This window comes from Sorghum bicolor, chromosome 2 (genome assembly GCF_000003195.3).
Source record: "Sorghum bicolor cultivar BTx623 chromosome 2, Sorghum_bicolor_NCBIv3, whole genome shotgun sequence".
Lineage (NCBI taxonomy): Eukaryota > Viridiplantae > Streptophyta > Magnoliopsida > Poales > Poaceae > Sorghum > Sorghum bicolor.
The window spans coordinates 47,247,703-47,275,530 of NC_012871.2; the positions used below are offsets into that span (position 1 = coordinate 47,247,703).

At 46.7% G+C, this 27,828-nt stretch overlaps 4 protein-coding genes across 4 annotated transcripts; 3 read left to right on the forward strand and 1 right to left on the reverse strand.

Moving 5' to 3' along the window:
* On the forward strand, nt 4,135–8,899 carry LOC8062054 (brassinosteroid LRR receptor kinase BRL1). Its single transcript, XM_002459923.2, has 2 exons — nt 4,135–4,410; nt 4,829–8,899. The coding sequence occupies exon 2, from the start codon at nt 4,963–4,965 to the stop codon at nt 8,605–8,607; it is 3,645 nt and encodes a 1,214-aa protein (XP_002459968.1). The 5' UTR covers nt 4,135–4,410; nt 4,829–4,962; the 3' UTR covers nt 8,608–8,899.
* LOC8063485 (ubiquitin-conjugating enzyme E2 5A) lies at nt 11,717–15,597 on the reverse strand. The gene is made up of 3 exons (XM_002462075.2): nt 15,419–15,597; nt 13,158–13,375; nt 11,717–12,294 (listed from the first exon to the last, which is right to left on the reverse strand). Exons 2-3 carry the CDS (start codon nt 13,371–13,373, stop codon nt 12,064–12,066), a joined length of 447 nt encoding a protein of 148 aa, XP_002462120.1. The 5' UTR covers nt 13,374–13,375; nt 15,419–15,597; the 3' UTR covers nt 11,717–12,063.
* Nucleotides 19,787–20,674, forward strand: LOC110433037. Its single transcript, XM_021454616.1, has 2 exons — nt 19,787–20,144; nt 20,219–20,674. Exons 1-2 carry the CDS (start codon nt 20,001–20,003, stop codon nt 20,540–20,542), a joined length of 468 nt encoding a protein of 155 aa, XP_021310291.1. The 5' UTR covers nt 19,787–20,000; the 3' UTR covers nt 20,543–20,674.
* LOC110432699 lies at nt 22,306–23,052 on the forward strand. The gene has a single exon (XM_021453485.1). The coding sequence runs from the start codon at nt 22,306–22,308 to the stop codon at nt 23,050–23,052; it is 747 nt and encodes a 248-aa protein (XP_021309160.1).

The following is a 27,828-nucleotide window of genomic DNA, read 5'->3' on the forward strand; positions in this document are numbered from 1 at the left end:
TCTAACAAGCTAGAAAAGTTACTCATACTTGACTAAAGCCAGAGCATTATAGCCCTCATGGTTGCACTTTCATTCCGGTTATCACTTACGAATAAATCCTCAAGTTGTTAAAAAGGTCATTATTATCATTTGTTGCTTTATATCAATCTAGTCACAAGATCATGGTCATAGAATTAAAACCCAAATGCTATACTTGCCTTGATCCAATTGCTCCTGCTGGTCCTGCTGATCTTACTTGCTTCCAAGGCTCTGATCTTGATCACTGAAGTAAAGCTCACCGTCTACTCTTGATCATCGATCATCAACACACAAACAATCGGAGACAGACATACACGAAGCAAACAAGATTACAATTAGAACAGTACACCAGCAATAAATAAATGTAAATAAAAGTTTTTCCAAAATCATCTACACGCTGCTACGATCACGTCAACGCAAAATTCACGCAAAACGGAGTTACGACGCGAAATCTACGCATTAAACGGGACTACAAAGGCTATCTACGGATTTGTATTTATCTAGGAAACCTAACAGTGGTGAACCTAGACAACAATGGTACCAACGCGAAGCTTATGAAATTATGAAACTAACGCAACTTGAACGGATCGAATCGGAGCTAAAACGGAGAAGATATGAATTTTCTAAGATTTTCCTATAGAAAAGTAATTAATTAAATAGGGTCATGAAATTAAAAAGGTTTCAAACTGTTAAACCAAGTTTACTAACATAAAGTTCATGTGATTACGAATCTAACGCAATTTGAATGGGTCAAATCGGAGTTAAAACAAATATTTTATAAGCTAAACAATGCAGTGCCAGAACTGTAAATACTGCAAAGTATAAGCGAATTAAAATAAATACAGAAAATTCAGGAAATCCACCGGCCAGGGACTGCGGGCATGATTAACTGAAAGCCGTGGGTCTCTTTAGCAAAAAGACCCGCGAAGGGGTATGAATTGATTCTGGCCATCGATCCCGCGATGGACGGCCAGGATTAGATCAGGGGGGAAGAGGGGGAGGCGCCGCTGGCCGGAACAGGGCTCTCACGGCGGCGCGCCATGGTTTCCAGCGGCAAGGTCGCCGGAGTTGGTCGCGATGGGGCTTCGGGCCACGGTTTTCTGATCCGCGAGCACCCAGAGGAAGAGGAGGACGAGGCGAGCTCGCCCCGAGCTAAAACACGGCCGGGGAAGGGGCCGAGCGGCACGCTCCATGGCCGGCGGCCATGGAGCTTTCCGGCGAGCATGGCCAGGGGGCTAGGGAGCACGCGATCACTTGAGAATTGGCCGAGAAGATTGCGGAGAAGGAGGGGAAACTCACCCACGCGACGGAAACGGCGAGGACGACTCGCAACGGGACGACGCGCGGCCGACGGGGAGCTTTGGCGGTGATTCTTCCTGCGCGCTTGCGGTTGAGAGTAGAGGCGAGGAGAGGGGAAATGGGGAGGGGAAGGAGGCGCGTGGTTCTGCCCACCTCTTATCCAAGCGCGAGGGGGAGAAGAGGGGATCGTGGGCGCGGGTGGGGGACGACTCGGCGGTTGAAAGCAGAGAGAAGAGAGGGGAGAGAGCGGGCGGCAGTTGGAGAAGGAGATGCTGACAGTCGGGCCCAGCCTGTCAGCGGGGGAAAGAGAGGGGGAAGGGGGAGAGGCCGGCTGGGCCTGGCCCAAGAAGAAGCAAGGGGCGCGGGTGGGGGTTTCTGGGCCAAAGGCCGAAAGGAGGGGAACAGGATTTCTCTTTTTTTTTCAAACTAATTTTCAAAGCTTCTTTCAAATTAAATTTTGAATAAATTTTTCTTTTACAAAAATTCACGCATCACAAAATAAAAGTGCTGCAGCATGAATGCATCAAAAAGTTTTCTAAACTTATATTAAATTTTATTTTCCCAAAATTTATTTATTATATTTTTTTCCTATATTTTATGAGCACAAAATAGCAAATTAAATTATTTTTCATCTATTTCCAAAAGACAAAATTTAGGGTGTTACATGGAGCATACCTTGGTAGAGCTCAAACGATGACTAGGGTTGTATTTTGGCAACCAATACTATAAGATACATTGACACGCCTTTTGGACTTTGCCCTCTCTATCCTTTGCTCTTTTTACTTATCATGTTTATTGCTTCCACACGTGCTTTGTCTTTGTGACCTTTAATTTCCTAGATTAGCTATAGATCAGTTGTAAGGATTGGCCATAGGTTGCTAAGCTTTTTGTGGGTTAAGATAAGAGCACATTATAAAAACCTTAAGTGCACATCATGCTAGGGTAGTTTATGATTTTTCTAGTGGTAGTTTAATTTGAGCTCTAGTTTTTAAGTTTTTATTAGACACCAAATTCACCACCCTCTTGGGTGCTCATGAGACTTTTCAACCCTTCTATGGCCAATCCTTCCGTATCTAATAAATTCCATTATGAATTTGTGGAATCTATTGTGGTAATCTTTTTTCTGTAGGGGCTACGACATCTAAATAGAGAGTGCCCTTGCAAAAAACCATTTAGGCCCCTTTGGAATTGGAACACAAGAAGTTCATAAGAATTGTATAGGAATGTCACATGAATCAACACATTTTCATAGGAAAATCACAAGAAACATGAAATTTTTCTTCATTCCAAAGGGAGCCTTATGTAGCAGTGGTTCTTACAAAACTAAGACGAAAGTGCATTTCCACATACCTGTTGTTGATTTGTGATGTAGATTTCAGTTAGACGAATGTTCTTATTATTTTCTATAGAAAAGCCAAGGGCTTAGTATCTAGCAATGTATTCACCCACATCATCTATCTCTGTAAAAGGTAACAATGTACCTCGTGGCTACAATTTTGTTAGGCCATGGAACACATAGATAACATGAGTCATGAAAAATCAATTTTGGCACATAGAGAGAATAGTTTGATGATCTTCTACGCAATACATTTTGCTACTTCACTAGAATAATATACAGAACTTCATTTCACACTTTATTTGTTGTTTTATGACCAAAAAAGAAAATGCGATGGGCTAAGACCATCATAGCAAAGGTGCACATAGAAACATTGATTCAAATACTTTTTCATCATATTAAAAAACAAGAGAGAAAAGCACAATTTCCCCTCCTTCGGCACCTATGACTTATACTTTGCGGCCCAGTCCCTTCATATCCAACTAATTCCATTATGAAGTTGTGGAATCTACTATGATAGTAGTAAAGGCTAGGACATCTGAATAGAGAGTGTCTCTTGGAAAAACCATTCATGTAGCAATGGTTCTCCTTACAAAACTAAGGCAAAAGTGCATTTCTACATACTAGTTGTTGATTTGCAATGAGGATTTTAGTTCGATGAATGTTCTTATTGTTCTTTACACAAAAGCTAGGGCCTTAATATCTACTAGCATCTTTGCCCATATCATCTATCTTTGTAAAAGATGATAATGTAGCCCATGGCTACACATAGATAGCATGGGTCGTGTACAAACCAATTTTAGCACATAGATAGAACCTTTCAATGATCTTGTATGCAATGTATTTTCTCGCTTCAATATGAATATAATAATATATACAAAATTTCATTTTACATTTTATCCGTCGCTTTGCGACAAAAACGAAGGTGTGATGGGCTAAGACCATCAAAGCAAAGGTGCACATGGAAACAAACATGTAAACAACCTCCATGACAAGATATCCGAATCATTCCTCTAACAAAAAAAAGAGAGGACTCAAGACAATGAAATACCTTTTTCACATCAACGATGGAAAAACACAAACTATGAAATATCTTTTTCACAGCAACAAAAGAAAAACAAATCATAAACTAGTCTATAATTATCCACTCACAATTCTCCAAAACAAATACTTTGTGGAAATAAATGTAATAAATAAACCTAAAAGGCTAAAACTATAGAGAAATTTGTTTGGGTAAGAGAGGGAGCTGGGATGGGATGGGAGATGCCAAAAAGCCGGGCTCAGGGGAATCAAATCCCAAGTTTGACCGGGCTCGGATGCTGAGACACACAACTGAGAAAGGAATGCCTTTTCCTATCAGCCCCTCGCAGCAACCCAATATTATTCTTCTACTACAGCCTCGGCTAGACAAATGGATTAATTTTTTGATTAAACAATCCGGCCCCTCTTTCCCGGGCTAATTGCCGTCGCAAGCAAACAAAGCTCGCCGAGGTTTTGTTAATCCGAAGTGCCAATGGCGGGGTTCAGTAGCTGAGTAGAGCAACCTTTCTCTCTCTTTCCCTCGTCCTACTTAAATACTCTCAAGTGCCTCTGTGTGTGCCCTTCTACTTTTCCTTCTCTCGCTCCTCCTCTGCCCCTTCTTCTCCCTCCTTTTGTCTCTTCGTCTCCAATTGCTGAAGTAGTAGTAGTAGGTTGGTTGGTCTGTTGGTGGTGTTCTTCCATTCTTGATGAGGGGTTGGGTTCTTCGCTTGGCCAAGGTGAGCAGCAGCCTCTCCTTGGATTTGCTTGCGTGCCAGTAGTGTAGTGGTTTCGGGCTTGTTCTTGGGTTGAAGAAATGTTTGGCTGTTCATTTCGGTACCTGATTTTTCGGTGGCTTTCTGGTCCTCTGGTTTATATTCGCACAACCTGATTAGGTTCGTTTCTTTCGTCCCAAATTGGAGTTGGTTTTCTTCTCTTTCCGGTATAGTTCACCATCATGGCTTCTTTGAATTTTGGAGGAAAACTACCTCGGGGGTTTGGTGCGCAGTTTGTGCCGATAATTTCGCATTTGCAACAGTATGACTGACTGTTCTTGGCACGGGCGCTTTCCCTTCCAAATTAAGATTCCTTGTGCTCTTCTATCGTTTTGCTTCTTCTTTGCTAAATGATTCGAGAATTTCCCGTGCGAATTTGCAGTGAGGTCATCGGTTCCACAGTCATGTGAAGTTGTCCAAGAATTCGGCAGGACGCAAGAACCGGAGGCGGCCCTTCTTCTCCATTGTGTGCTTCTCCTCTTCTCTGCGACGAATCGACGCCCGCGAATTGGAGCCATGGCCGCCTCAACGACGGCGGCCGCGTGGTTCCTTGTGGCGGTGGTGCTGGTGCTGCTTCACGCGACGGCTCCCGCCATTGCTGGCGCAGAGGACGAGGCGGCGGCGCTGCTCGCCTTCAGGCGTGCGTCCGTGGCGGACGACCCGCGCGGCGCGCTCTCGGGCTGGGCGATGGCGAACGCCACGGCGGCGGCGCCGTGCTCGTGGGCCGGCGTCTCGTGCGCGCCGCCGCCCGACGGCCGCGTCGTGGCCATCAACCTCACCGGCATGGCGCTCGTCGGCGAGCTCCGTCTCGACGCGCTCCTCGCGCTCCCGGCGCTCCAGCGCCTCGACCTCCGCGGCAATGCCTTCTACGGCAACCTCTCGCACGCGCACGCCGCGGCGTCGGCTTCGCCGTGCGCGCTCGTGGAGGTGGACATGTCGTCGAACACGTTCAACGGGACGCTCCCCGCGGCGTTCCTGGCGACGTGCGGCGCGCTGCAGTCCTTGAACCTGTCGCGCAACGCCCTCGTCGGCGGGGGCTTCCCGTTCGCGCCGTCGCTGCGGTCGCTCGACCTGTCGCGCAACCACCTGGCGGACGTCGGCCTCCTCAACTACTCCTTCGCCGGCTGCCACGGCCTGCGGTACCTCAACCTCTCCGCCAACCAGTTCGTCGGCCGGCTGCCGGAGCTCGCGACGTGCAGCGCGGTCTCCGTGCTCGACGTGTCGTGGAACCACATGTCCGGCGCGCTGCCCGCCGGGTTCATGGCCGCGGCGCCGCCGAACCTGACGCACCTCAGCATCGCCGGGAACAACTTCTCCGGGGATGTCTCGGCGTACGACTTCGGCGGCTGCGCCAACCTGACGGTGCTGGACTGGTCCTTCAACGGCCTGAGCAGCAGCGAGCTGCCGCCGAGCCTCGCCAACTGCGGCCGCCTCGAGATGCTGGACGTGTCCGGGAACAAGCTCCTCGGCGGCCCGATCCCGACGTTCCTAACTGGCTTCTCCTCGCTGAAGCGGCTGGCATTGGCCGGCAACGAGTTCTCCGGCACCATTCCGGACGAGCTCAGCCAGCTGTGCGGCAGAATTGTTGAGCTGGACCTGTCAAGCAACCGGCTGGTTGGCGGCTTGCCGGCAAGCTTTGCCAAGTGCAGGTCACTCGAGGTGCTTGACCTCAGTGGCAACCAACTCTCGGGGAGCTTCGTGGACAGTGTCGTCAGCACCATCTCCTCGCTGCGTGAGCTGCGGCTTTCGTTCAACAACATCACCGGGCAGAACCCGCTGCCGGTGCTGGCGGCGGGTTGCCCATTGCTCGAGGTGATCGACCTCGGTTCCAATGAGCTTGACGGTGAGATAATGGAAGATCTCTGCTCGTCACTGCCGTCGCTGCGGAAGCTCTTCCTCCCCAACAATTACCTCAAGGGCACAGTGCCGAAGTCGCTGGGCAACTGCGCCAATCTGGAGTCCATTGATCTGAGCTTCAACTTCCTTGTTGGTCAGATTCCAAAGGAGATAATTCTGCTGCCAAAGCTTATTGACCTGGTGATGTGGGCGAACGGCCTGTCCGGCGAGATCCCGGACATGCTTTGCTCCAACGGCACTACGCTGGAGACGCTGGTGCTGAGCTACAACAACTTCACTGGAGGCATTCCCCCTTCCATCACCAGATGTGTCAACCTCATCTGGGTGTCGTTCTCCGGCAACCACCTCATAGGGAGTGTGCCTCACGGCTTCGGTAAGCTCCAGAAGCTTGCCATCCTGCAGCTCAACAAAAACCAGCTGTCTGGCCCTGTGCCGGCAGAGCTCGGCAGCTGCATCAACCTCATCTGGCTGGACCTCAACAGCAACAGCTTCACCGGCATAATACCGCCGGAGTTGGCTAGCCAGACAGGGCTTATTCCGGGGGGCATTGTGTCAGGGAAGCAGTTTGCATTCCTGCGGAACGAGGCCGGCAACATCTGTCCCGGTGCCGGTGTGCTCTTCGAGTTCTTCGGCATCAGGCCTGAGAGGCTGGCTGCGTTCCCAACTGTGCACCTTTGCCCATCCACAAGGATATACGTCGGCACAATGGACTACAAGTTTCAGAGCAATGGGAGCATGATCTTCCTCGACCTCTCCTACAACCGCCTCACCGGTACAATCCCGGCAGGCCTTGGGAACATGATGTTTCTGGAAGTCATGAACCTGGGGCACAATGACCTCAACGGTACAATACCATATGAATTCTCAGGGCTCAAGCTAGTTGGCGCCATGGACCTCTCAAACAATCATCTCACTGGCGGCATCCCCCCGGGGCTTGGTACTCTGAGTTTCCTTGCTGATTTGGATGTATCCAGCAACAACCTGTCTGGTCCAATTCCTTTGACTGGCCAGCTCAGTACGTTCCCGCAATCCCGGTATGCCAACAATCCTGGCCTCTGTGGCATCCCTCTACCTCCCTGTGGTCATGATCCAGGGCAGGGAAGTGTGCCATCAGCTTCATCTGGAAGGAGGAAGACCGTTGGGGGAAGCATTCTTGTTGGAATCGCGCTCTCCATGCTCATACTGCTGTTGCTGCTGGTCACTCTCTGCAAGCTCAGGAAGAACCAGAAGACTGAAGAGATTAGAACTGGGTACATCGAAAGCCTTCCAACATCTGGCACGTCTAGCTGGAAGCTTTCAGGTGTTCATGAGCCACTAAGCATCAATGTGGCCACATTTGAGAAGCCTCTGAGGAAGCTCACCTTTGCGCATCTCCTCGAGGCCACCGATGGCTTCAGTGCTGAGACTCTCATAGGCTCAGGGGGGTTTGGTGAGGTGTACAAGGCCAAGCTCAAGGACGGCACAGTTGTTGCCATCAAGAAGCTGATCCATTTCACAGGCCAAGGCGACAGGGAATTCACAGCAGAGATGGAGACCATTGGCAAGATCAAGCACCGCAACCTTGTGCCTCTGCTCGGATATTGCAAGATTGGCGATGAGCGGCTCCTTGTGTACGAGTACATGAAGCATGGCAGTCTAGACGTGGTGCTGCATGACCAGGCCAAGGCTGGTGTGAAGCTTGACTGGGCAGCAAGGAAGAAGATCGCCATCGGTTCAGCAAGGGGTCTCGCCTTCCTCCACCACAGCTGCATCCCACACATCATCCACCGGGACATGAAGTCAAGCAATGTGCTTCTTGACAGCAACCTGGATGCCCGTGTCTCTGACTTTGGGATGGCGAGGCTGATGAATGCACTAGACACACATCTGAGTGTGAGCACACTTGCAGGTACGCCTGGATACGTGCCACCTGAGTACTACCAGAGTTTCAGGTGCACGACCAAGGGTGATGTATACAGCTACGGTGTCGTGCTCTTGGAGCTTCTGTCAGGGAAGAAGCCGATCGATCCAACCGAGTTTGGAGACAACAATCTTGTCGGCTGGGTGAAGCAGATGGTCAAGGAGAACAGAAGCAGTGAGATCTTTGATCCTACTCTGACAAACACAAAGTCAGGGGAAGCTGAGCTCTACCAGTCTCTGAAGATCGCTCGCGAGTGCTTGGACGACAGACCGAACCAAAGGCCAACCATGATACAGGTGATGGCCATGTTCAAAGAGCTGCAGCTTGACTCCGACAGTGACTTCCTCGATGGATTCTCAATCAACTCATCAACGATAGATGAATCAGCAGAGAAATCCTCGTAATGATCCTTGCAGGTTTTGATTCTCTGGAGGGATACAATACAATACAATACAACAGCAGCAGCTAGCTCAATCATTTTATTTAGATCCTTGCCTCCTTGGTAGGAAAAAGGTGGCCTCCTCCTCCTCCAATTTAGTAGGAAATGTTGTGATTTTGATTCCAGTCACACTCACTGTAAATAGCACACAAGCATGCGAATAGTAGGGCACAATTGCAGAAATGCTGTTCTCTCCTGTTGGAGAGACCGGCGTGTATTTTGGAAATCAATCAAATTCCCAGCATTTCGACATCAAATCTTGTTGAGGATCTGACGCAGATCCACAGCTTTTCTGCACTTGTTTTTCCTCAAACATCATTTTGTTGCCTACACCTCATGTTTTCCTACCGTAATGAGTCTTTGCAATAACTACCATTTTTTTTAGAGAAGTCACAGTTTCCTTTGTGACTTATATTTTCTTTAATTTCTTGAGCGCAGCTTTCTCTGTTTGACAAAACTGTTACACAGTTGCCAAGTGCCATAGGCCATAGCATGTTGGTTGAGAAACCTGATCCTAAGATTTTGTTGACCGCAGACTTATACAGACAGAAAAGAAATCGTGCTTCTCTGCTCGTCGAATGATTGGTGGGTGTGGCGTGGTGGATGTCATAGCTGAGCAACAGAATGAGGGTTCTCAGTTGTGCATCCCCCAGACCTGGACTGGATGGCCGTCTTTTCCTTTTGCTGACATGGTCAGTGATGGATGTAGTAGGTATGGTACCTGCCTGTCGTCCTCGTGCACAAGACAAACACCCTCACCAGGAGAAGTCGACAAGATAAGGCATGCTTGGCTTGGGTACATCTTCTTTCTGCCTGCGTGTATGAACTGTGTACTCATCAGCCTCTAATAATTAATCGATCAATCATCTTAGCATCGATCCAGCTTACTGATGCGTTCACTTGGAATGAGATGAGCAGCTGACTGAATAGTTGGGTTGCTTCCTTAACCTCAATTCTCAGGAAGGACCCTAACTTTCTCACTGACCAAACAAACACCTTTCCTTTCTTCAGATAGGTAAAAAAAAAATGAAATGTCTGTCTGGCAGGCGGGTGAGGTGAGGTGGGCAGAGAGAGAGGGGCAAGCGTCGCTTTCAGTAGTTTCTAAAGGATTTGGTATCTGTTAGCTGAGCTAACCCAGGATGAGACAGCACGGCAAGCGTGCGGCCGCCCACACGTGCGCTCCCACACACACGCGTCGCCTTTTTCGTTGTCAAATGATCTCATTCATAATCTCATCTGTGTTGAATAGTCGAGCATCAAGTCAGAAGCGTGTGATGGCCGGTAAGTGCGACGTGATTTAGGCAGGAGCATCCAGACTTTGGAGACGACCCGTGCCTTGCTTGGTCACTTCTTCAGAGTAGAACGACATGATGAACCATGAGATGAGACCAGCAGCAGCAGCAGCAAATCTTGACAGGCAGCCAGTCACCTCACCTATGATGCCGGAACAAGCCGGATTGGCCCGGAACATCCGATAGGTTCAATTTGCTCACCTTCATCTGAATATCTGAACCGTTGATCCACGCATTGGACGGTCTAGAACGGATGTCATGGGTGGCTAGTGCTTTTGGCATCCCGGGGACAGTGGTTTTGCTCTCTTTTGATTTGGTGTCACCATCACTTTGCATCTAATAAAGGGGCGCTCTTTGCACACTGATCTCAATTTGGGGCGCCCTTTACGTCCAAAAAGGCGCACAGATAGCACTCAGGCAGCCAGCTGATTGGGCAACGTGGGTGTCGCGAAAAGGTCAAACATCATTTGCGTGTGCCTTTGGGTTTAGGATCTTTTAGTAGTTGGGTAGTAGGGATACGCTTAGAAATGTCAAGTGCCATGGATGGGGATGCTTATACGTTGTTTATCTACTCAACATGAAGATTTGCATATATGCAATACAACTCAAGTAGTAACTTGGTCTTTTGAGGTGCCGTCCTGCAGATGCAATTGGGTTGTATGATGGTCATCAGATAAATTACCTGCAAATGTCCATGTCTCGTTGTCTCCTGCTCTGCCTAGCAATTCTCTGCTGTTGTTTGTTTAACTGACGCTTGGTAATTTTCTAGTATATATGTTTGCTACATATACTACATAGTCTTCACCACAACATTGTTTTTTGTTTTTGTTTTTGGGTTTCTCTTTGTCCTCTTTCAGAGCATGATTCTGCTCTGGCAGCCCCTATCTGGGCCTAATAACTACTGCCACAGGTGCCTGTACAACCTTACACAAGTATGTACACATGTGCCAGGCTTTTCCCAGCGAGCTGGCTACAGGTATACCAAATGAGGACCTGTACTTGTCTTTATAGGCAAAAAGAGAGAGAGAGAGAGCGCACTGATACTGGTCTTTGGACGTGTATTTCATTAAGTAGAAAAGAGTCCAACCTTAAACAGGTAACAGAAAACAGGGAGTTAAGGTAACCACGGTTACCGTTGCAAAACGCCTCACCCCTCCACTCACATAGGCAAACGTACTACATTGCAACAGATTTGCTGCCCTTTACTACAACCGATCACCTAGCTAGAAGCGCCGCCAAACTGATAAAAAATTTTCATCGGGTAATTCAAAGTTCGGCCTTGTTGGAACCATGGCTCCTGCCTCCTCGTCTAACATATAACTAACCTAATCTTGTATCCAAGGAATTCCATTCCTACTAGTTGATCGGAAAAAAACAGCTATAAATACCATGGAGACAAGGAAGTGAAGCACAAGCACACAAAGTGACCTGATACAGACAGGCCAAACTGGCCGGTTGGCCATCAGATGCAACCATCTCGAAGAAGAAAGAGCAACCTATGACTTTCTACTGCTCCTGCAGATGAAAGCTGGGAGAAGGTAAACACCAGAAAGCAGGCAGGAGCGTTGCAGAACAAGTATGGTCACGTTCAACCAACAGTGATGGACCTGATAGATTCACCCAGACATATGCAAAGTTTCAGAAAGGTGGTAGACCTGCAAGCCTCTTCAGTAAATAACTTGTGCCATTTGGAAGCAGTGGTTGAACAATATGTAACTGAACAAATTGAAATTTGGGTGTTCAGACCCACATGTCTCAAATTGAAGACCAATGGACTGTTAATGGAGAACGGAAGCAAACCACCATCTGAATTATAACATCTTCACAACATACAAACTGCTATTGGTTTCTTGGCAAGGTTACACATGGAAATTCCATGGCCACATATGCAATTCAGGGAACAAAGTGTAAACCAAGGTTTCGGCAAAGAACTCAGATTTATCCAGCTTCAAAAGTACTGTACACACAGAGAAACTTTGTTCTGAGAAGCTAATATAATTTACACAGCCATCTGGGCTCTTAAGACGGTGTGATGATCTTTGCAGTGGCCACCACAGGAAATCAGCCAACTTAATTCTTACAATGTCCTGACGACCTTTGCAGTGGCAATATTGTTCGGTGAGACAGAATCAGCCCATTGCGTACTTCTGGGTCCAGGCCCGCGCAGTTTCCTCATAGCGCTGCCTCTGGTTCTTGTACATGTGCGCGATCTCAGGGACAAGGGGGTCGTCCGGGTTGGGGTCAGTGAGGAGCGAGCTGATGGAGAGGAGGACTTTTGATATGGTCAGTGCAGGGCTCCATTGCTCCTTGAGGATATCAAGGCAAATGCTCCCATTAGAGTTGATGTTTGGGTGATAAACCTGTATTTTTTTTCGGTGAAACAATCAATTGAATTAGTTTCAAGGGTAAATAGCTTTACACAGAATCAGAATTGTGGAACAGTTCAGATTGTCTCAGTATGCAAGTTTATATACAAAGTAGTACCAATGAAGGTGATCTACTAGAATGGCAGATTCTTTTGACTAATAACTAAGAGAAAATTTTCCATGCTATTTTTATTGCATTAGATTACGACCATTCTGCCCAATATATCAGAAATACTACTACAAACTGTTGGTAACTATTTTTGTGAAACCTGTTGTACTCTAGGCTTCAAAACTTTAGGAGGAAACTCAAGGAAATCAACATTATTTCAGCTGCATATAGCAAGGCCAGTGAACAATTGCTGAGAGCAAAACACTTTCATGTCTGAACTTCAGGATGCTAGGAAGTACTCATATTTGAGTTCTGCCACATGACAACTTAATTATCCATTGCAGTTCAAGCATCACTAGGACCAAAGTTCAGGAAGAAAATAACTCTATGGAACTGCTGAAGAAAGTAAAATGGGGTTATTACGAATAATTTAAAGATTCAGCATGATCTTAACTATGTACTTCACATTAGGAAGAAAAACCAAAGTTTTGAAAATAAAATGGTGATATAGGGAAGAACCTGAGCATGTTTTATTTTGCACAACAGAGAAAGAGTTTTCACAATTTCGATATGATTTTGGAATGGGGGCTTTTCATCATGAATTTTAGACCACTCCTATTGCCTAGTATGTCAATAACAACTTCATGGGCAACCATGGCTATTGGCTACAGAATAGAGGTTCAAATACTTGTGCAGGATAAAGGAATATCAAAAGGGGAAGGAAATCATATTAATATGACCAGCTCACTTTTGTTTGGAAGTTCACTTTTGGAGGCTTAAAGGGGTAGTCAGGAGGAAAATGGATATTAACAAAGAAAACCCCTCCTGCATAGGGGCTGTCGCTAGGGCCCATGATTGTGGCCTGCCAGTGGAATAGATCCTCTCCAGCAGGCCCTGCACTGCATGATGTCGGTGGGTCCTTCTGCAGATCCATGAGTTCCTTCTGAATCCTTTTGCTTGCCATATCTGAGAAAGAGAATATAGTGATCAAAAGAATGATGAACACGGTCAGAAATGACTTTGTGGCACAGCCACTGTCGGCTTGAAGTTTTAAATGAATTTCTTGGTATGAACTCTATTATCACAAAGTCTGAATAAATTTATATGAATACAGAACATGCCATAGCTGGATAAGCAACAGATATTTCAGGCCCTAAATAAACGCGGACACTTAAAAATTCTGTTGGGCAGGCGGATTTGCATCTCTTACAACCCACACAATCTTCTGTTCTTGGCGCGGAAGCAATTTGCTTAGCTTTACTTCCATCCCAAGGTATCATTTCTAATACATCTGTCATGCAAGCTCGTACACATTGAGTGCATCCTATACCGCCTGCAGTATACAAAATAAACTTGGTAGCCCTATTTATAGAAGAAAAATTCCATTACCATCTCACTCTTCATCAATCGCTACGGATCAATCTAGCAATCATGGAATCCATATTCTGTTTACTGAATCACATGAAATTCTAGGGAGCTCCACATACGTATTTCATACATATGAATAGAGATGATTTCGACGAAAGTTCGAATTAGTAGGGATCGAAGTGGAATAAGAATGAATTGATAAAACAGTCCTCAAAAAAAATTCTGCCCACAAACTCCATCATGTACAAGGAATGCTGAACTAGAGTTCAAACATATCCATGCTCTAAAAAAGAGTTCAAACATATTTACTAGGAGGTCAATGACCATTTATTCATTTTCAAACTTTTTCTCTTTTGCAAAGAAGCAGAGACAGTCAATATTTATGGCTGTTCAAAGTGTCACATGGATCACATGAGTCATGGAAGAAAGATGTTAAAGGAGCTTTTGGCCATTGGCCAAATTCATTAATTAATAAGAAGTGATCACTGTCAGCAAAAAGCATAAAGAAGCTCAATACTCCCCCTCCCACCTTTCCAAATTATAGATCACTTGAGATCCTATATCTTGATAGTTGCATTTATCTGAACTTCTAGATGTTACATCGTTTTTCAAAAAACTTGGTCAAAGCTAGAGAAGTTTGACTAACGACAAAGCTTAAATGACCTATAATTTGGAAGGAAGTGCCAATAGAGATTGAAGATAGACTGAATCATATTCTCGAAAGTAGCTGTTATCACTTGACATCTTGCTAGATTTGCAGATGTCCAGTATGACACCATTGCATTCAATATTGACATTACCAAAACAAGTTCAAAGAAAGATTGTTTTAGCACAAATAACATGAATACAAATGATTAGCCATACTGTTCAACCATTAGAACGTACTTTCACTAAGCATATTATGACTGCCGATGTATATCCAAGTCTAGGCATTCCAATCCAAGCAGGAACCATTCAATCATTGCAGTAAATAAAAAAGACACATCTTCTCGTCTATTCTTTCCCTCAAAAGTCAAGCTGTTTGCATTTCCCCTAAAGATGTTAGCATACAAGATTTGAGTTCTTTTGGGGAAATGGTCAGTATATCAAAGATCAATGTAGAGTGAGATGGACAGCTGTTCGATAAAATTCAGGTAGGGGTTATGGAAACTACTAAGTCGAAGTTTTGAATGTAGATTTTACAGAAGACCATAGTCCTGTGCATTCAGAAACTAAGAGACCAATCAACTAATCATCCATCCTAAGTAGTTAGTGCAGTTCTACATTCCTAATCTTTTATCTGAAATTTCCCGATCAAAATCTTGAGGTACCTTTCCGGATATTCACAAGCGGGCCCCTCTCAGAATTTCAAGATACTATGAAGGTAGAAAAGAAACAGTTAAGTTTCGGCGAAAAGGTTTCAATCGTCAGTTCCTTCCCCCTTTTCCTAACAGTCAACCCCAATCCTAGACGAATCAAACTATTGACTATCGTTCTCAGGCACGAACCAGATGAATTCTTGCATCCCCTGGACCCAAGTAAACCTCACAATTAAGCAGCTAGCCAAACTGAAGCATGTCAGATCGCACTGCATCATGGACCCGACGAGCAAGAAGTAGATTCCAATGAATCAAGAGAGATGTGAAAGAAATCGAAGATTACCTGGAGAATTGTTGTCTGTGCTGCTCTGATAAGTATATCTGGAGAAGGAGGGGAAGAATCTCGATCGCCGCGAGGCTTTGAAGGAGGGGAATGGGATTATAGGCGTGGGAGACCAGAGATGGAGTCGTCGCTTCTCTTGATCGTGCAATTGGCTGCTGCGTATTATTTTAACCGATTTCTGCTAGGCTCACTCGGTTTAGGCCTTGTTTAGATCCAAATTTTTTTTGATTTTGACACTGTAGCACTTTCGTTTTTATTTGACAAACATTAACTAATCATAGAGCAACTAGGCTTAAAAGATTCATCTCGTGATTTACAGTTAAACTGTGCAATTAGTTATCTTTTTTATCTATATTTAATGTTCCATGCATGTGCCGTAATATTCGATGTGATGGGGAATCTTGTAAAATTTTGGGTTTTGGGGTGTATTTAAACAAGGCCTTAGAAAACATTATAACGACCAGTAGTGTTCATTGATTTATTATGAGCTGCTAGTTGATAGAAAAAATATAGTTTATAAGACAAGCCAACAAAGTTTAGGTATGTTTAAACAAAATAAGACTAGTTTTTAGTTTGCCTAAAAATTAGTTTAGATTAGCTAGTCGGTGGCTATCAACTAGTCAAAGAGTTAGCTTAGCCTACTTATTAGCAGTGGATGCGCTATTAAATTTAGCTAATTTTTAGTTAGCTAAATTTTTAGTTCCAAATTTATAAGACATTTTGGCTTTCTAGATTCATATATGTATTTTGTTACGTATCTAGATATATGTTATGTCTAGATTTATAGTAAAAGTTATAAATCTAAAAATTTCAAAACATCTTATATATAAAAAAGGAGAGAGTAGCAATTCGCTCTTATATCAAACAGGTTCTAAAGGCATGTTTGGTACATATGGCTACTTACTGGTTGAACTATAAATTGGCTAAAATTAGTTGTGTTTGGCTAACTAGATGACTAACAAATAGTTAAGATTTGGCTAAAAAATTAGTCCCACCTATTAGCTCTCCTATTTGATAGGGGCTCATTTTGGATACTAAGCCGACCAAATGGGGTAAATAGTGTTTTCTAAATTTAATAGCTACGACTAACCGAAATAAATGAAGATTTTTTTTAGATCAAAGGTTTAGAGCCACTGTTGGGGTTGCCAGCTCTTACAGATAGCTTGCTAAGAAACAACTCTTCCACTCACTCCTTCCAAAAGAGAAACCCAGCTGCCCTTTCTATTACATAGAACAGGGCAAACACAACAATAGAGTAGTCACACAGAACAAGCAAGAAAGAAACACAACTAAGTTTAGGTACAAATCACCATCGCGTCATCCCCTCCTTGAGCTTGATCAACCACGCTTCCTTCATGATCTCATCCTTCTTTTCCAGCACCATCCACTGTTTCAAGAAACTCAAGACCTTGTAAGCAACATGTTTAGGTGATTTGATTATAGTGTTACAAAAAACAAGATCATTTCTGGCCTTCCATAGAGCCCATCCTATAGCAGCCATAATCCACCAGAAAGGTTCCCTACTCCCCTTACCCTCCCCTATATGCTGAGAGAGACATTTGTGAAAGGAATTAATTGAAATTGGGCATTCATGCCACCCTAGACTATTCCTGATCCAGCACCAGGTTGCAACAGCAATTGGGCATTGGATGGTCAACTGACTCCTCATGGTCACAAACATTAAACTATTTGGTCCAACCAAGATTATGTCCTTTACCTAACACAAGCTCCTTATTACAAAAGATCCTACACAAGTTATGTTTAAGGTGTCAAGCTAGAGGAAGCTACCCTAATTAAGTTTAGCTAGCAAGGTCACATAAACCTATGCAACTAGTCAAATGAGCACAAGAGAGCTCCTACATGTACCACTGAGGAAACAAGCACTAAACATGAGCTACACTAGTACTACACTAGCACTACTCAAGGTACACAAGCTACATATACTAGTGAGCAAATACTAGTGATGTTTTTCGACATTTGTAATGGCTCAAAATGACACCACAACATAATCTCTTAATATATGATGGAAAATTTCTACCAATGTTTGTGATGATTTAAGATTTTATCAGTGTTGGTATTTATTAAATCATACTTAAACTTATCCACAAGCGCACAGATAAAACACCGATGTAGCACTTCACCGGGGGTGACCCAGTTTTAAATATCGAACCCAAAGGAATGGAGGTAGGGATCTTGATCTAGGCTTAATCCCTGAGCACAATCAAGGATGAGACTCTAAAAGGTTGAGATGGAAAACTAGGGTTGTCTAGTTCTACTTTTGAGAGTTTTGGTCTTATTGGACTGCTAGGGCACTACTTTGGAGGAACACAAACATAGTACGAAACAACCATGTAGCAAAGGGGGTCTGCTCATCCTACAAACGGGAGGTGGGCTATAGAACACTCAACAAGGCTATAAAGTCACCCTTGCGATCTACCACCGATCCAGCCTATAGGGTACATCTCTAAACAACTACGAACCTAAGCACCACGCTTACATTACTAAGTCTACTCTAACCTCTTGCAACAGATTAAAGTACTCAAAAGAGATTCAGGACTAGAAGAATGATAAGAACAAGATAAACTCACAAACAAGTAGAAGTTGATGACCATAGAAATCTCTGATCCAAGCCCTTGATGAACTTGAATCTGCAGGTACAAGCTAATGAAGGAGCACCGACACGCCTGAGACTTCCTCCTCTTGTTCTACCTCTCTCTCTCTCTCATGTACTAGTCTACTTCTTGATTGTTAGGCTCTAGATCTTGAGGAGGCTAAAGGTTGGAAGTCTAAATTAGGGCTTCTCCTCTGGATCTCTTGATGTCCCTTCACGAGAGGGTCTGCTCTTTCTTTTATAGTCTGGTGGGGTGAACCGTGGCCGTTGGATCAAAATTGACTCGAACAAGGGCCAAGATGTGACGAGGAGTTCAGTTGGAGGCCACCACGCGAAGGAGGGCCGGCTACCTAGTGGGTCCAGGACGGTTGGCCTCCCTATGGGGCCGGTCGGCCCCACCTGGCGGTGCCTCTGGTCCTGCTTCATCGTGGTGTCTTCCCGTGTCCTCTAGAAGCTTCCTGTTGATCCTTGCATAATTCAATGAATTCTTATCCATTTCCTTATCCCCTACTCCTCCTCGGATAGATCCTTGGAAATTCACAATTCTCCAAAGCTATGGAGATTATTATGTTGGCCCTGCTTGGTGATGGTTACTGTATCTTCTAGAATGTTCCAAGGCACATCAAATGAGGACCCTATCATCGGGACTCAGAATATGGCAAGTGATATATTTGTTTTGATCGTCTGTTGACACTTCTTAACGCAATTGCTATGAATAGACTTGTAAACCTATCCCTAGCAATGGCATTAAAAATACTTTACATCACTTAAGCCAGGTTGTCATCACTAGCATGATGTAGAAGTACTGGGATTAAATCTATATGCTTTTCTAGGAATAAATAAATAAAGGATCCACAAGTGCACAGATAATACTGATGTAGCATTTTAACTAGGAGTAATCCAGGTATCATTATTTATATTTTTACCACTAGAAAGGGATTTGCAATGGATAATGAGCAATGAACACTGCATGCAATCATGGAGATCTTAACCATGTCTTTATCTATCTCTCATGTAGGGTAAGTGTCACATAAGAAAAATATATGAATATGAATAATAAGTGACAGATGATAAATAAAAATTCATAGCCATATGATAAACATGATAATCATATCAATTAGATTACTCTAAGTCTATAGCACTAGCATGGTACTAGGACAATCTACAAGAATAAATCCTAAGTATTCTAACTATACTATCAAAGCATACATTGATTAGTGCAAGTACACCTAGCATCATCGCAAGAAAAGATTATATTATATCTATGCATAGTGATATTAGCAAGAAAGATCATGAACATAGCAATCACTTCCCTATAATAATGGTGCTCTACAAGCCTTATAATCGGGAGGAGGAATACAAAGGACTCTACAGGACTGTCACTCCCGGGATCTATCTCGGGCTGTGGACTATAAGGGGTAATCATAGATAAATATGGTCTAGGCACCTCGCCTACACAATATGAGAAAATGGCAATTCTTCCATTATGGGGTTTAGGGTTTAGGGTTTTAGGGTTTAGGGTTTAGGGTTTAGGGCTTCGCAATTTTGCCATCCCGCAAATGGGATTCACACATTTGCCATTCTCAAACGATGCACACCCTCAAATATGCCCTGAGTAGGATTTTGATCTAATTTAAATTTTTCTTTTTGCCATGCCTTATTTTTGTTCTCGTTTTGCCCCTCCTCCTTATCCATTCATTCATGGGACAGAGTCAAGCGTTCACGGAGTTTAACGGAGGGAGCCGCGACTGGAAGGGGCACCGCATCCGCGACGGACGAGACAAGCCGGCGCCGCCCCGTCGATCTGCGCCAGGCCACCGGCGCTGCTTCCTCCGTCCGCTCAAGCCGACGCGCTTCTGCCCCCACGCCCTGTCTGCGAGATGTCGTGGGCGTAGTAGCACCCCACCGCGTCCACGCCACGCCGCGGCTCCAGCACGCGCCACCACCCCGACGCATCCACACTGAAGCCTGATGAAGCTAACTTCGGCGGGATCGAGCGCAAGCGGAACTGGCAGGAGTGAGTGCCCCTTTTGCCATGTTCCATTGGTCCGGATTCAGAGCAAGCAGCCGACGACATTGGACAACTGGTTTCTCAAGTGCCCATACAACATCAAGGTAACGATTGTTGACATTGGGGATCTGCCTGTGTTTTTTTGGTGCTGCTTGTGATTGATGTGTTTTGGCTGCAGGGTGATCCCAGTACCTGTGGTTACATTCGTCGTGAGGTGCCGAATGTGAAGTTGGAAACACAAGAACAGGGATTCAAGGCTAAGATGGAAGAGGCATCCTGTGATTGTTGCTCTGAATTGAAAGCTGAATTGATAGAGTTGAAGCAAACAGTTGATAGTGTTTTAGCTAAAATTTGGAAAATGAAGGTGAAGCCTGCAGAGAGGAATCCTGGGCAGATTCATGAGCCGAAGCCTGGGCCGAAGCAAATTGTTATCGATTATTCTATTTTTGTGGGGTTTGTAGGTGTCCTCATAGGTGTTGTGGTTGCCTGTATGTGGAAGTGAACAGCTGTTGTATGTAGCAGCTTTGGAATATGGTGGTCGACCAATGTGTTGTAATGACATCTACATCCTATGTAATGAAGATGTTTTATGCAGATCAGCCTGTGGCATGATTTTGACAGAACCTTGTTTGAATTTAGACAAAATTTTGATAGAACTTTGCTTGACTTTGGGTTGTTTTTCAATGGATAGAATTTTGACATAATTTCATGATTGTTAGAATTAATTGTTTTCTACTTTAATTACCTAGTTACTTATGTAATCTCCTAGCTTTAATCCCCTAGCTAGTTGTGCAGAGTTAATGCTGAGCTGACCCCTTGGGACATGGCTGGCCCCTTAGATGTGCAGAGTTAATGCCCAGCTGGCCCCTTGGGACTCGGCTGGCCCTTTGGGCCACCCTCCTCCTCTCTATTTATATATAAACTCACATGTAATCTCGTCCTTAAGCAATATAGAGCCTGTTTGGCTATTGTCTATCATGGTATCAGACTAAACTACGATCTATCTGCTTCCGCTCCCACTCCACCCGATCCAGGCTGCGCGCGCGCCCTCTGCTGCTGCTGCGCGCGCCCATGGCCACCTCCAGCTCCTCCGCCATGGCTGTCGCGGCCAAGCTCCGTGATGAAGCCCTCTCTGCTGCCAAGTGCCTGGAGGATGAGGCCTCCTCTCTGCGCTCCACCAACACCGAGCGCAGCCAGCAGCTCGAGGAAGAAGCTGCCCTTCTCAAGTCCGCTGCCGCTGCCCAGGAGCGTGTCCGCGTCGCTGCTGTTGCTCTTGACAAAGAGCGCGTAGAGGCGGATACCCTGGAGCAGCAGGCTGCAACCCTTCGGGATAGCCTCTGGACCGAGCTTCTGGATGACAACGCTGAGGACGACGACGTCCACTCCGCTTCCTCTGAAGCCGCGGCCATCGCCCACCTCACAGTCAAGCTGCTGCCGTCCAGAACATCAAGAACTTAATCCCCATAGTTCTTGATCTTCAATCTTCCAACTACTCCAAGTGGCGCGGCTACGTCCTCCTCATCCTCGGCCGCTTTGCCTTAAAGGATCACGTCCTCACCAACGACTCCCGCCCCTACGATCCAGTGTGGTCGCACATGGACTGCGTCGTCCTCTCTTGGCTCTTCAACACCATATCTGCCGACCTCCTGGACGTCATCCACGAGCACGACAGCCTCACCGCTCGGGCAGCATGGCTCGGGATTGAACAGCAGTTCCTCAACAATCGCGAGTCACGCGCCATGCTCCTCGACGCCGAGTTTCGCACTCTCAGCCAAGGTGCCCTCTCCATCGATGATTACTGCCGCAAGATGAAGAGCATGGCGGATGCCCTTGCCAACCTCGGCGAGCCCATCCAGGACCGAACTCTGGTACTAAATGTTCTGTGGGCTCTCAATGAACACTTCCATGTCCCAGCTCGTCACCCACCAGAGGCCGTTCCCGTCCTTCGCTGATGTTCGTGCTGACCTCCGTTTGGCCGAGCTCAACATAGGGCCACCCTCTCCTTCGGCTCTCGTCACTGCACCCTCCTTCACGCCGCCTTCAACACCTGCGCTGGTGCCTCCACGCCACCATCAGGCCACTGCTGGCCAACAGGCTGCTGCTGGACATCATGCTGCTGCTGGACAGCAATCCAGTAGCACCCGTGGCCGCCGCCGCCGCGGTGGGCGCGGCTCTGTTGCCTCCCAAAGCAGTACACAGGGCAGTACTGCACCAGCCACACTACGGTGGCCATCGCTGCTCAACCCCTGGACTGGCTCTATCCACATGTGGCTAGGATCTACCGCCGGCGTTGCCCGTGGCCCTCCACCACGCGCAGCCCAGCCTACACCTTTGCAGCAGGCTCTGGTGGCCGGCGTGCCACCAGCATACTTCACTCCACCGCCGGCTTCCCGGTCCTACTACCCGCAGCCCCCTCAAGTACCCTCTGCTTGGACGCCCTGGACACTCGAGGGTCTCGCCAACGCCTTCAGCACCGTCTCTCTCACCCCACCACCGAGTTCCTCGGATTGGGTGATCGACTCGGGTGCCTCCTCCCACATCACCGCCAACCCTGGTATGGTCACTGCTACACCATCTTCTTCTTTTCCTTCCTCCATTGTCGTAGGTAACGGTGCCACCCTTCCTGTAATTGGCACTGGCTACTCCGTCCTTCCCAGACCCTTTCGCCTCAACAATGTCCTTGTCGCTCCTGATATTATCAGAAATCTGCTTTCAGTTCGAAAATTCACTACTGACAATTCTGTTTCTGTCGAGTTTGACCCTCTTGGTGTTTCTATGAAGGATCTATGTACCCGGAACACCCTCCTCAGATGTAACAACATGGGGCCTCTCTACACCCTTCAGCTACCTTCATCCACCACCGGCTCATGCGCCCTTGTCGCCACTCCTTCACCGACTACCTGGCACAGGCGCCTTGGTCACCCCAACAAGGCCACTCTTCAGTCCCTCACGCAGTCCTCCTCCATTGTCTACAGCAAGCCTGAAGATGACTCCCTCTGCCACGCCTATTAGCTTGGGCGTCATATTCGTCTCCCTTTTTCTACTTCGCTATCTAGAGCATCCAAGAATTTTGATTTAATCCATTGTGACCTGTGGACATCTCCTATTGTTAGTGTCTTCGGTTTCAAATATTATTTAGTCATTCTTGATGATTGCTCTCATTTCCTTTGGACTGTTCCCCTCTGCGCTAAGTCTGATACATTTCCCACGATTTCTAATTTCTTCGCTCATGTGTCTACCCAATTTGGCTGCACCATTAAATCAGTCCAATGTGACAACGGCCGCGAGTTTGACAACTCTGCCTCTCGTACTTTCTTCCTTGCTCATGGCACCACCCTCCGCATGTCGTGCCCCTATACTTCCCAGCAAAATGGGAAAGCCGAGCGCATGATCCGCACCGTCAATAATGTCACACGCACCCTCCTCTTCCAAGCTTCCATGCCCCCTCTTACTGGGCTGATGCTCTAGCCACTGCCACCTATCTCATCAATTGCCTTCCCACCAAAACTCTAAACATGAGCACCCCTTTTTTTGCCCTCCATGGCACCCTTCCCTCCTATCATGATCTTCGTGCTTTCGGGTGCACATGCTACCCCAACCTTTCTGCCACCAGTCCTCACAAACTTGCCCCCCGCTCCACCCTCTGTGCATTCCTTGGTTACTCACCAGATCACAAGGTCTATCAGTGTCTCGACCTCAACACCAACTGTGTCATCATTTCCCGCCACGTTGACTTCGACGAAACAACGTTTCCTTTCTCCCTCCACCGGCCATCCCCTCCTCCACAGGACCTTGATTTTCTAACTAACGATGACACTATTCCAGTGTGTCCTCTTCGTGCAGGTACACCAGGCGCTGCTGCCCCCTACCAGCCGGTGCCTCTGGCACGCGTAGGCATGCCGGCGTCCAAGGCACCGGTGGTGGCAGCACCCTCCACTCCGGCGCCACCGGCTGTTTGCAGGGGTCCCCGACGTCCTCTGTCCAGTAGCAGGCGTCCCCTGTATAGGCACCCCCTCCACCGGTCTTCCCGGCTCCACCCGTCGTCCAGGTCTACAGCAGGCGCGCTCCCCTCCCAGTTATTGCGCCTCAGAAGCCTCCTATAATTCATGTCTACAGCAGGCGCGCTCTTGCTCCTGCCCCGCCACTGGAGCGCCCGGCAGGAGCCCCTCCTCGACGCTCTAGCATGGTCCCCTCTCCACCTCGTTATGTCAAGAGCGACCCTCCGGTCCCTGCTGGTGCTGTTTCCATTCCGCTGGTCTCCAACTCCCACGGCATGGCGACCCGTGGAAAAACAGGCTACCGGCAGCCTCGCTTCGCTTTGCATACCGAGGCCTTGTCTCCACTACCGCGGTCCTATCGTGATGCTCTTGCTGATCCTCATTGGCGCCAGGCCATGGAAGATGAATATGCAGCTCTTTAGGACAACCACACTTGGGACCTCGTCCCCCGCCCTGCCAAGGCTAACGTTGTTACTGGAAAATGGATTTTCAAGCACAAGTTCCATGCAGATGGCTCATTGGAGAGATACAAGGCTCGTTGGATACTTCGGGGATTCACTCAATGCCCCAGTGTTGACTATGATGAAACCTTCAGCCCAGTTGTTAAGCCGGTCACTGTTCGCACAGTCATCACGGTGGCACACTCTAGGGATTGGCCGATTCATCAACTTGATGTGAAGAACGCTTTCCTGCATGGGACGCTCTCAGAAACAGTATACTGCTCTCAGCCTACTGGGTTCGCTGATCCTGCACTACCAGATCATGTCTATAGACTCAACAAATCCCTCAATGGCTTGAAGCAAGCTCCGCGGGCCTGGTACAGTCGCTTTGCCTCTTTTCTGATCTCACTGGGATTCACTGAGGCCAAGTCAGACATTTCTCTCTTTGTATTCAGTCGTGGCACCGAGAAAGTCTACTTGCTGTTATATGTGGATGACATTGTGCTCACAGCCTCATCTCAGCAGCTCCTGCACCGTGTCATTGCTGCACTAAAAAAGGAGTTTGCCATTAAGGATCTTGGACCTCTACATCACTTTCTTGGCATTGTAGTTTAGCGCCACAGGGATTCTATTCTTCTTTCACAGCGTCAGTACACTCTGGACATACTTGCTCGCCATGGCATGAGTGACTGCAAGCCTTGCTCCACTCCAGTTGACACTTGTGCAAAGGTACCAGCTCATGTCGGCCCATCTGTTGCTGATCCCACTGCTTATCGTAGCCTTGTGGGTGCCCTCCAGTACCTCACCTTCACTCGGCCTGACATTGCTTATGGAGTCCAACAAGTATGCCTTCATATGCATGATCTGTGAGAGACTCACCTTGTCGCTGCCAAGCGGATCCTTCGCTATCTTCAGGGCACCCTCAGCCATGGTCTGGTCATTCCCCGAACAGCCCCAACACAGCTCCATGTGTACACCGATGCTGATTGGGCCGGTTGTCCAGACACCCGCCGCTCCACTTCCGGCTACATCGTCTTCCTCGGGGGCAGCCTGGTCTCCTGGTCATCCAAGCGGTAGCCCACTGTCTCCCGATCCAGTGCCGAGGCTGAATACCGGGCTATTGCTAACGGCGTCGCTGAAGCCACTTGGTTGCGGCAACTGCTCCAGGAACTTCACCATCCCCTGGACTCCGCATGCCTCATCTACTACGACAATGTCAGCGCCTGCTACCTCTCCACCAACCCCGTTCAACATCAGCGCATGAAGCATGTGGAAATCGATCTCCACTTCGTCCGTGAACGTGTCGCCATGGGTGCAGTCCGTGTCCTTCATGTGCCCACCACGTCGCAGTTCGCCGATGTCTTCACCAAGGGGCTCCCTTCCTCTATCTTCATGGATTTTCGCTCCAGTCTAAACGTTCGCTCCACCGACGATCAGACTGCAGGGGGCTGTTAGAATCAATTGTTTTCTACTTTAATTACCTAGTTACTTGTGTAATCTCCTAGCTTTAATCCCCTAGCTAGTTGTGCAAAGTTAATGCTCAGCTGGCCCCTTGGGACATGGCTGGCCCCTTAGATGTGCAGAGTTAATGCCCAGCTGGCCTTGGGACTTGGCTGGCCCCTTGGGACTCGGCTGGCCCTTTGGGCCACCCTCCTCCTCTCTATTTATATGTAAACTCACATGTAATCTCGTCCATAAGCAATATAGAGCCTGTTTGGCTATTGTCTATCAATGATCACACCAACATTCTAGAAACATTGGTCCAGATTGTTGTCCAAATACAATAACATAGGTCCAGATACATGTCTCAAAAATAATAACATAGGTCTAGATACAATTTCACAATCACAATAGCATAGGTAGCATTTAAGTTTTGTGATCAATTGGTTTTTAGTCTCCTTGGCTTTAGTTTCTTTGGTGGGCTCCTTTTTTGCACAGTCTTCTTTGGTGAGGCAACAAGGATGGGATCAACACCTTCACCTAGCAGGGTTTGGAGCCGGCTGCAATAAAAGGATGAAATATGTCATTTGTAGCTCTTGTGTACAAGTATAAAAAGAATGAGAATTAGTATGTTGCATACCCTCTTGTCACCCTAACGGGGCTGTTTTGTATAATCTGTTCCCTTGTGAGCCTTGTCGGGCTGGAGAGTGCATTTGGGGCTGGTGCAGCCAATTCTTCTTCATTGCATACATTTGGGGATGGTGGTGCCATTTCTTGGTCATTGAAAGCAGCTGTTGATTCAGCAGTAGCATTATCCTGAGATTTCTCTCCCTTCCTTGCTCTCTTTGTTGGGATTTTTGCATTCTCACCATATTTTGTTGTATTTTTTCTTGGCTTTCTTTTCCTGCAAGTTAAGAAAAAAATACTTAAGTTAATAAGCACAAGTGAGGACAACGAGTAAATATAGCAATTTTTACCTTTTTTAGTCCCATCAAGATGGCATTTGTAGCTTGTTTCACCATGGCCCAATTCTCCACATCCCTTGCACTTTCCTTTTGCCTCTAATCATTTTCTTCTTGCCCTGTTCTGCCTCATTTGCAGCTTGTTTATCTGCCTCATTTGCTGCTTCCTTGGCTGCCTTCTTTCCTTTGCTGCCACCACCTTCAAGGAATCCTTTGATCCTAAGTTTTCTGTACCTACCAGCAGTCTTCTTGTCAAGTGGTGCCTTAATCACATCAGGCAAATCAACATCTAGCTACTGTGACCTATCAGGCAATGGCTCTATAAGCCTCTTGTAAGCCGACTTGAACCTGTGAACTGAGTAATACTCATGCACAAAATCCTCCATATTTACGTTAGGCCATGGTACACTTGTTCAAAGCCAAAGCATGCTGGCAAGGCTTACCAGTATGCTGCCACTCAAGACAGGTGCATTCATGCAGATCAGACTTAACAACATGTCTACTGTGAGTGTTAGTGGTGTCCCAAATTTCAGCTGCAGCTCTGCCACCATCGACAATAGTCAAGTGCCCAAGTCCTCTAGTTCTAGCTTTACACTGTTGTATGACTGCTGGAAGGATCTTCCCAGTAAGCCTTTCTGAAAATTTTCTCCTTTTTGCCCATAACACCATAATCATCTCTCTGAGTTTGTCTGCAAGCTCAACAACAGGAAGATCTTTCCAGTCCCTGATCCAGTTGTTAAACACTTCAGCAAGGTTATTGGTGATATAATCACATTTAATCTCAGGATTGAAGCTAGATCTCATCCAAAGTTTATAATGGTGAGCCTCCATCCAAACCAACACATCAGGACAAGCATCAGTGACTGACTTGTAAAAATAATTGAAAACTGATTCTCTATAAGCTCTAGCTGCAGGATACATCTTAGAGAATACTGTCAGCAGCTCTAC